Here is a 9,632-nt window from a genome sequence, read left to right on the forward strand (position 1 = left end):
AAATGTAGCCTTAACTCTTGAAAGTGAAAAATATTGCTTTCCCTAATGAAATAAAATAAAATAAAAAAAGTAAAATATTTTGGGTGTGTTCCTAAAAAAAAATAAAAGAAAAAAAAAATTAACCCCTAACAGTAAAATCCACCAGAATTAACCATTTAACCCAGAAAGTTGGAAAACCCCAGTATTGTCCAGCAGTTCCCACTCACAATTTAGACGCGCTGCTCTTTCTTCCAATTTTGGTATTTTGGCGTGTCTTCTCGGACCTCGTTTTCAAATTGGCAAGCTCAAGCTCAAACTCAATTCTGAAAGTACCCCACTCACAGCCTAACCAAACCATCAGCCTCATGAATGCCGCCAAACCCATGCACACCTAACCACACACAGCACACATGAACTGAATCACCGACGTACCCGAAACCCACTGCCAATTAATATCCCACACCTGTAAAATGAGCTCCACCACCCCTCCTTTATTTAAAGCTTTCAACTACTACTGCAGGTCGCTCTTCTCCTCTTCTTATTCATCTTGTTCGCGTTTCAAGGCCTCCCGCTATCTCACCAGGATCAACCCTTTGCTCTGCTTGTCACACTCTCGCCTTTTCTCTTGTAAGTTCCTGACTTTGGGGGTTGCTTGTTTAGTTTGAAGGTGTTTAGTTGGGTGAAAGTGTGCAACTTCTGTTGGTTTTTGATAAAAACAATGAGGGATTGAACTGAATTGGGTTGAGTGTTTTGTGGCTTATTGGGTTTGGCATCGTGGGAGATTTTTGTTCTTTCGTGTGTTTTTGGAATCAGAAATGAAACAGAGGATTAATGGGTTTTTATTTATATTTGATTTCTGTCGTCTGTTGATGTTTGTGATTGAACAATCTATGTGTTCCATACTGTTGAAGGGACCAAACATGGTCAAATTCCTTCTCTTTTCGCAGGAGTAACATTATGAATTTTCATAGTAATACAGAATTTATAGCCCTTTAAACCACTAAGTCGACTATAATCACTCTTGAACTCCTTGCTTGAAACCCAACTAATGAAAGCTCTTCACTTCTCACTGAACGAACGAAAAAAGAAAGAAAGATTATGCTAGTTGGTGGAAAGGAACTTGGTTGTGTCTAGATGATCTAATGGCTGCATTTTCGAGTATGAAATGTGGAGGTATACCTGCTATAGTGTGCATCTTTCTCAGCAAATTGTGGTTTTATTTACATTGGATTAATGATTTCTTCAATTGTACTGAAAGCTTTGAACTTTTACTTGTCCATTTTCCATTGGAATTTCTGCTAAACACAATGAGTGTCCATTCAATTGTTGTTCATCCTTTTCTCTTGGGAGCTCAATTATGGGATATGTGATGCGAAATTCAAGTAATTTATATGGACCCTGTTGTATTCTATCAAAACAAACTTTGTGTGTCAATAGCTGTTTTGCACTGAGAGTTAGAAGCTAGATGTCTCTTGGAGAGTTATTTTCCTAGTATTTGATTCTCTGTTCATTTTAAAATCCCATTACAGCCTTGCAATCTGGTTCATCTATGGAGGCGGTAAAAGTAGCTAGTCAAGGTTCTGGAACTCAGGATAGTGTTGCTGTTAGATCAGATAACAAGAGTTACAGTTACAATCAACTAATTTCTTCTGCACGGAGTATATCTGGCTTGTTATGTTGTGGCGACTTAAAAGTGAGTTTGCAGATATGTGTATATTTTTTTAAAATGCTTGTCTATTATTTTTCTGTAATATCTTGACATATTCTTTGAATACAGACTTCCAAAGCAAGTAGCCATCAATCTCCTTTAGCAACAACAGATGGTGCACGAGGACTTGGGCATCTTGGAGGGGCTAGAATAGGTATTGTGGCTAAGCCCTCCGCGGAATTCGTTGCTGGTATACTTGGGACTTGGCTTAGTGGAGGTGTTGCAGTTCCACTTGCTCTGAGCCACCCTGAGGCTGAGCTCTTGCATGTGATGAATGATTCAGTGAGCCCCATATGCTATTTATCTTTACTTTTCTTTCTCATTGCCTTGTGTTTTTTCTCAGACCCTTTATTGAATTTATTTTTTCATCATCAAGTTATTCACTTTTGCCCTTGTAATGGGTGTAACTCTATAATACTATTTACATAAAAACTGAAGTCTTGTACTATTACCAGACTAGTTTTACTCGTTGTTTTTTTGCTACAGCATCTATTGTATTTTTGTCAATCTAAAAGCATAACCTAATTCTCTTTAAACTTTTCTAAATTGTAAATTTGGAGAGCTAACTTGTATAGGTTAGCTAGTAAAGTCCTTGTCAATCTCAAAGCATGGCCTAAATTGGTACTTTTTACTGCATATGTATAGGCCTTATACCTTATCTTCACTCTGTACTTTTTACTGTTGCTTTGAGCATCAATTATATAGACCATATATATAATTACCTGATTTACAGGACATCTCCATGATATTGAGTACTGAAGATCATCAACAACTTATGGAAAACCTTGCTGCTAAATGTGCTGCTCAGTTTTCTCTTATTCCACCAGTTCCCAGTAGTGCTACTTCACATGCAAGTGCAGGTGGTCATTTACAAGCGGGAGAAGTAGATGCAGATAGAATTTTTCACAGGAATGGGAAGCAATCAAGTAAGAGAGATAGTGTTCCTTTAAGTTTGAACTTATATTTTGTGTTGGAGTGCAAATTATGCAATAACGCAAGGATAAAGTTTTGTTGATGTCATTCCTTATGGTGCAGGTGAGGATCCAGCATTAATAATATACACTAGTGGTACAACGGGTAAACCTAAAGGAGTTGTTCACACTCACAAAAGCATCAGTGCGCAGGTACGTTCACCATTTATCCTTGCATGATTAGATAATTTTCACCCCACCGCTAAATAGTTGTCAGGTCAGGTGTAGGATACTAGGATGAACATGTAATAACTCATAAATGCACATTAGATTGTGTAATAGAAGCTTTAAATGGTGGATGACTATTGTTAATGTTTTCCACTTGGTGCTTATTTCTGGTTTCACTTTCATGCAATACAATACTGCAAGCTCTATAAGAAGATATTTTTATACATTGTTGGCTATTTTATCCGACTTAGTTATGCTGTGAGACATCGTTGGCTATTTTATCCAACTTAGTTATGCTTCTCACAGTTGCCCTCATGTTATCTCAATTTCAGGTCCAAACCTTGGCAGAAGCTTGGGAGTATTCATCTGCTGATCAGTTTTTGCATTGTCTACCACTACATCATATCCGTTCAATTTTGTATACTTGTGTGCAAATACTGTTTTTGAATACAATTGGAGCTTCCATTTTGCTTTCTGTCTTCAATGTCTCCTTTCCTGTGAGAAACTTGATTGATCCTGAGAATAATCCTTGTTGGGGTTATGGCTTAGTTGATGATTTGATGGTTTGCTTGGACTGATCCTTAACCTATAACGTACACGTCCATGGGCTTTTCAATGCTCTACTTGCCCCTCTGTATGCAGGTTCCACGGTAATATAATCTTTTGTTTCCTTTGATTTCTTTGACAGCTGTAGGCTTTTGCAGTTGTCTTACATGTACTACTTGTTTTCCTGGAAGATTCTTGCTGAACTATTCAAGATAGATCTGGTTGTAATATCATGTGTTTGTGTTGTTCAAGGTTGAGTTTATGCCGAAGTTTAGTGTGAGGGGTATTTGGCAGAGATGGCGTGAAGCATATCCGAAAAATGGAACTAAGGCAGATGAGGGCATAACTGTCTTTACTGGAGTAAGTATACTCTTTATTTGAAGGATCTTTTTGCTAGAGAATAAGCAACAGTTATCTGCTCCTTTTAGTTGTTTAGCGGCTTTATAACCTGAGGTATCTTGATAACTGACCTGTACTTTTCTCTTGAGCTTCCAAATATATGCTTCATGACAGCAATATGTATTCTTTTCATGAATCCTTCTTCTCTTCTTATCCTTCCACATATATGTGGTATTAAAGTAATGATTTTAGATTTGAAATAATTACCTGAACTAAGTGACACTATAAGTGATAACCAGGTGTTTTATTTTCATAGGTACCGACCATGTATACTCGATTGATACAAGCTCATGAAGCCATGGATGCGGAGCTAAAAGCTGCATCTGCCTATGCTGCACAACAGTTGCGTCTTATGGTAACTAACAATACCTATAAGGAACAATATTGTGAGAGTATTTCTGCCTATGGGGATTTTATCCCAGGTCTTTGCAGATAGAATCAAAAATTACATTATCAGCTAAATAAATTAGCTTCTGGGATGAATCTCTTACATTATCAGCTAATTTATTTTAGTTTCCCTGACGAAAATGACTAACATCCTCATTCACCTCCTAGATGTGTGGTTCCTCTGCACTCCCTGTTCCTGTAATGCAGCAATGGGAAACTATCACAGGGCATCGTCTTCTGGAACGATACGGCATGACAGAGGTAAGTGATATCTAGTTTCAATTCCTTTAAAACTACTATTCAGTTTATTCAAAGTTGCATGTAATTCATAAATCGTGATTCTTAATAACTTATAGATATGCGTTTTGATGTTCTTAGTTTGTGATGGCAATATCAAATCCCTTCAGAGGTGAACGGAAGGCAGGCACGGTTGGAAAACCATTTCCTGGTGTGGAGGTAACTGAGCTACTGTTCTGAGATATGCTTGTTTGGTTGTGAACCATATGAATGAGGCTCTCGCACATTCAGCTTTTTAATTTTTAACATTCGTGCTGAAGGGAACCACTGATAATAGCAAGGCCATAGTTAATCAGAGTACTTTTTATTGTTGATTACAAAGCCTATATATTCTCGTCCTTGAAACAGCTAGTAAATTGTAAAGTTAGGATGTACTAAAACTCTAAAAGTGGTGTGTGATGTGTCTCACAGTTGATCTGGCCAGATGGGATTGTTACTAGAGTATACTTCTTCCATTAGAAACAACTACAATTGAACACACATATATATATGATTGAACTTTCTCCAAGTAAAATCTGTCCTTGCTGTAGGTAAAGATCGTTGCAGAAGATGATAGTAAAAGTGATACGATGGTCGTGGGTGAGCTTTGCGTTAGAAGCCCTTCATTGTTCAAGGAATATTGGAAACTTCCTGAGGTAATTTCTGACATGATAAATTTTGATGCCAACTTGCTATCAAATGCTATGCACGCATACACGTACACAAGCACCGCCCTTTGTTCAGCGTGTGTGAGATGTTCATATGTTTTGATTGAAGAATGCAAAGTGAAAGAAATAGATATGTACTGCAATGAAATTCTGAGGAGCTTCAACAATCTGTTAATGACATTGTGATCATCATCTAGGTAACTAGAGAATCATTTACAAATGATGGGTTCTTCAAGACAGGGGATGCTGGTACAGTGGATAAAGATGGCTACTACATCATATTGGGACGTAAGCAGATCTAGAACCCATGTGCATCATACTCATATTGGTGCATTCTTTCAACTATATTTTCTTTATAGGTCACAAAAGACAAATGATTATGCCTAGAATTGTTGTGTTTGATTTAATGCAGATGCCTAGAGGATCCACTAACTTAGCATTAATTTTTCTTTCTTCGGCCACCCTCTCTTACTCTCTTGAATAACATTTATCAGGTACAAGCGCAGATATAATGAAGGTTGGTGGATACAAGTTATCAGCATTAGAAATTGAATCAATTCTTTTAGAGGTGAGTTTTTTACCTCTCTTCCATATTTGGTATGGATGTGTTCTTTGCAATCCATTTATTTTGTAACTCGGTCAAAAGAAGGAAAAAATAACAATTGAAGTGCTGAATGAAGAACTGAATACTAACAACTAACAGTCTAGAACCACGCTTTTGTGTAGCACCCATCTGTAGAGGAGTGTTGTGTATTGGGCTTACCGGACAAAGATTATGGAGAAATTGTCTGTGCAATAGTAGTGCCAGATGTGGAAGCAAAGAGGAAACAAGAGGAAGAAAAGAAACCTGCCATAAGCTTGGAAGAGCTATGCTCTGGGGCTAAACACAAACTTGCACCATACAAGGTATTACTGACGAGTGACCGTCATTCACAAATGTTGCAAATTGCAAAACTTGATTCTCAATTCTCAAGTGAGCACTTAATATAACTACTTTACTTTATTTTTTTTCCCAGCTACCAACACGACTTTTTGTGTGGGATTCACTGCCTCGTAATGCTATGGGGAAGGTAAGCTACTTACTTATTTCTTATTTTCTATGAGAGGATTGGTAGTATATTTGAATTTATTCTTAACTTGTAAGTTTCAATCACATTTCATATATGTTTTCAGGTGAATAAGAAGGAGTTGAAGAAAGTTCTGGCTTCTGATCAACAGATTTGATTGCAAGACAAAAGAAATAGATAAGCGGCACACAACTTGAGGCTTTGAAAATAAGACTTCAATCTGGGGCTAGAAGGCAATCCTTCACTCTCATGCGTCATGCGCTTAAGTAATGTGACCCCTAGATGTCTGGTAAATTAGTCAATTATAGTAAAAATATCGCAGTTAATTGAGGAAACCAATTATTGACGTTCTTCATGAACCAAATGATTTGGTTTTCTTTCTTGCTTCTGTTTTTTTTGTACATAATCTCTCAATAAAGAACAGGTGATTTACAGCCTATTTCAAGTAAAGTTACAATGATATATGATAGTACTCCTTTCATACGGAAGTGCTGCACTGTCATTCTAGGTTCTTATTACCATATAGTTTTGGAGGAATTGACAAATCTAGTGTTCTGCAGTTCCGATTATTTGCACTCAAGTCTTTCTAGCTTCAATTTTGCAAACAGAATCACTGTTAAAGGTCATTGGTTGGAAAAGTTTTATCAGTTGCTCCAAAAATCCTACTAGATGTTTAAACCCTCAGTAAATGCACCTTAGTCTAGAAACTAGAGATGCAAGTTGGATTGGAGAGTCAGATTCCAATCGATTCTAATCTGAAGACTTATAATTTTGGTGCACCCAAATGAAATCCGCAAACTTTCCTATTTCTTAGGTCATTCATGTGTTCCATTCTTATAATTAGTCTTTCATTTTTGTGAAAGACTAAGGCCCCGTTTGGGATTGTTTCGCTTTAAAAAAAAAAATCAGTTTTAGTCTAAAATTTTATATTTTATTGTGTTTTGAAAATAAATAAAAAGCAGCTTTAATTGAAAATTACAGATCACTGGCAGCAGATTTTAGAAGCAATCCAAAAGTTGTTTTTAGAAGTTGCTTTTAATTAAAACACGCTCTGAAATTGTTTTATGTACTGACAGCTTTTAAAAGTATTCTTTACCAAACACGAACCTGTTTTAATTTGCAGTTGATTATTCTCATAACACAGTAACATTAGTTTTTGGATTAAAAACTTGTTACTCCTCAAACTTTTGCCTGAAAAACAGTTTAGTCACTCCCCTTTCAAATTAAACTGGATAGTCCTTATTCTCTCTAATTCTCACACAACAGGTCCAAAATGATCCGAAATGACTATTATGCCCCTCATTTTCTATTTTTATTATTATTTTTATTTTTTTCTCAATTTTTTTTATTTTTCTCCCCTTTTTTTTATACTCTCCCTCCCTCTCTCCTGGCCGCACGGTCTCTCTCTCTCCCTCGACCTCTCTTCTTCTTCTCTTCCTCTGCCATCACCGGAGACCACCACTTCCGGCCACCATCTCACCAAAAACCTAAACTCTCCCTTTCTCTCTTCTCAGCCGCGCGTCCTTCTCTCTCTCCCCTGACCTCTCGCTCCCTCTCTCTTCTTCTTCCCTCTGCAACCACCGGAGAACACCATCTCCTGCCACCATTTCATCATGCCGCCACCTCCAATCGATCCAGCACCCAAATCCCAGAAACCCCTCTGCCCGCCGACGCCTAACGACGCCATCGGTTTCTTCTTTCTTCTACGGCCGTATAACCAAGATTGACTTCCGTAAAAGTGGTGAGAAGAGAGAGTGTGATGCGGATAAGAAGGAAAGGGACTGTCGAAAGAGACTCTGAGAGCGAAGAGGCTCTTTTGCTTTAACCACAACACTCCAATAGCTCAATTGAAACTCGCCTGCAGTCGATTTGTTTTCTTGATTTGACGATGAAGGTCTCTAATCTGACGATCCGTACTATACCATTTAAAAGGTAATCCCGATGTTAAAAGTTTTCATCTTTTTAAGTTTTTGGCTTCTGGGTTTTAAGAGGTAATCCCGATCTTAAAGTTTCCTCGCCTATCTGCTTGATTAGAAACTTGAAAAACAAACATATTCATAAGAAGCTTGATTGAGACGGAGGAAGAACAGAGGGACGAGAAGATCGAGGAGGACGAAGATGGAACTGGGTAATCGATTTTCAAGTCCAGTTTGTTCTAATCGATTAAAGTTTTAGATTGTTTGTTTTTGTGGTTTAATTCGGAATTTCTTTCAGGTCTTAAAGATACTCTAGAATGGTTGTCTCCATTGTCCGTAGAAAAAAAAAAAAAAGAGTCCGAATTGGACCTAGGCTTTTCAGCGACAAATGGCTCATTTTGAGTTACGATCGAGCAAAATGTGAGAGGGTGATGAAATGGTGGCCGGAGATGGTGTTCTCCGGTGGTTGCAGAGGGAAGAAGAAGAGAGAGGGAGCGAGAGGTCAGGGGAGAGAGAGAAGGACGCGCGGCTGAGAAGAGAGAAAAGGAGAGTTTAGGTTTTTGGTGAGATGGTGGCCGGAAGTGGTGGTCTCCGGTGATGGCAGAGGAAGAGAAGAAGAAGAAGAGAGGTCGAGGGAGAGAGAGAGACCGTGCGGCCAGGAGAGAGGGAGAAAGGGAGGGAGAGAGAGAAAGAGTATAAAAAAAGGGGAGAAAAATAAAAAAAAATAGAGAAAAAATAAAAATAATAATAAAAATAGAAAATGAGGGGCATAATAGTCATTTCGGATCATTTTGGACCTGTTGTGTGAGAATTAGAGAGAATAAGGACTATCCAGTTTAATTTGAAAGGGGAGGGACTAAATTGTTTTTCAGGCAAAAGTTTGAGGAGTAACAAGTATTTAATCCTTAGTTTTTTTTTTAAAGTCACAACAGTCCCAAACTAGTCCTAATGTCATTCATGTGTTCCATCCTTAGAAACTTTCCTATTTCTAAGGTCATTCATGTTATTTCAATCCAAACTCAACGATTTGAGAAGCTGCACAGCCGAGAACCCAAACCATAGCTTGTATGCTCTGATGTCTGATCCAATGTGTACCAAGTCCCTCTCATAGCTATGTTCTCAGACACGAGAAGTATTGAATATACCAGTAGCATTGCTAAGCGCCCAACTTGGTTGATCATACAGTTATAGACGACAACGAGTCTAGCTCGAAAATTCTCTCTTACAAAGAAGAAAAAATATTCATGGGCAAATTCACTGGTAAATAGACCTGTAAATGGACCGGATTTTGATCCGGACCCGCTCCAGATCTGTGGCTATTGCACTGGTTTGGATCGAAAATTTTGATCCGTTAATGATCCGAATCGGTTAACCCGTTTATTTAACGGATCAAATACGGATTTAGGTCGATCCGATCCGTTAATGATCCGGCCCGTTTTTTGTAATAATAAAATATTATTTTTTATTAATATATTATTATTTTTTTAAAAAATATAAAATATAAAATATGAAGAATTTCTAATACAAATTTTTTTGCAGAAATCTAA

At 37.7% G+C, this 9,632-nt stretch overlaps 1 protein-coding gene and 1 long non-coding RNA gene across 2 annotated transcripts; both read left to right on the forward strand.

Annotated features, from left to right (window-relative positions):
• The first annotated feature begins 272 nt into the window (after nt 1-272).
• On the forward strand, nt 273-6,657 carry LOC133725247 (probable CoA ligase CCL8). Its single transcript, XM_062152419.1, has 17 exons — nt 273-606; nt 1,509-1,672; nt 1,757-1,969; nt 2,421-2,613; nt 2,723-2,811; nt 3,159-3,227; nt 3,423-3,476; nt 3,625-3,732; nt 4,028-4,126; nt 4,327-4,419; nt 4,537-4,614; nt 4,986-5,090; nt 5,300-5,390; nt 5,597-5,670; nt 5,829-6,008; nt 6,119-6,172; nt 6,276-6,657. The coding sequence occupies exons 1-17, from the start codon at nt 450-452 to the stop codon at nt 6,324-6,326; spliced, it is 1,872 nt and encodes a 623-aa protein (XP_062008403.1). The 5' UTR covers nt 273-449; the 3' UTR covers nt 6,327-6,657.
• A 1,213-nt stretch (nt 6,658-7,870) lies between these two features.
• LOC133739941 (uncharacterized) lies at nt 7,871-8,503 on the forward strand. Its single transcript, XR_009860905.1, has 3 exons — nt 7,871-8,101; nt 8,204-8,297; nt 8,384-8,503. It is a non-coding gene; the product is annotated as an uncharacterized LOC133739941 (long non-coding RNA).
• Nucleotides 8,504-9,632: the final 1,129 nt, after the last annotated feature.

This window comes from Rosa rugosa, chromosome 1 (genome assembly GCF_958449725.1).
Source record: "Rosa rugosa chromosome 1, drRosRugo1.1, whole genome shotgun sequence".
NCBI lineage: Eukaryota > Viridiplantae > Streptophyta > Magnoliopsida > Rosales > Rosaceae > Rosa > Rosa rugosa.

What these genes read in the sequence shown, in the direction of transcription:
- LOC133725247 (XM_062152419.1), top strand. Translation starts at nt 450, where the DNA reads ATGAGCTCCACCACCCCTCCTTTATTTAAAGCTTTCAACTACTACTGC. An exon ending in ACAAAAGCATCAGTGCGCAG is followed by an intron (nt 2,812 to 3,158) that starts GTACGTTCACCA and finishes TCTCAATTTCAG; the next exon opens with GTCCAAACCTTGGCAGAAGC. An exon ending in CTCGTAATGCTATGGGGAAG is followed by an intron (nt 6,173 to 6,275) that starts GTAAGCTACTTA and finishes ATATGTTTTCAG; the next exon opens with GTGAATAAGAAGGAGTTGAA.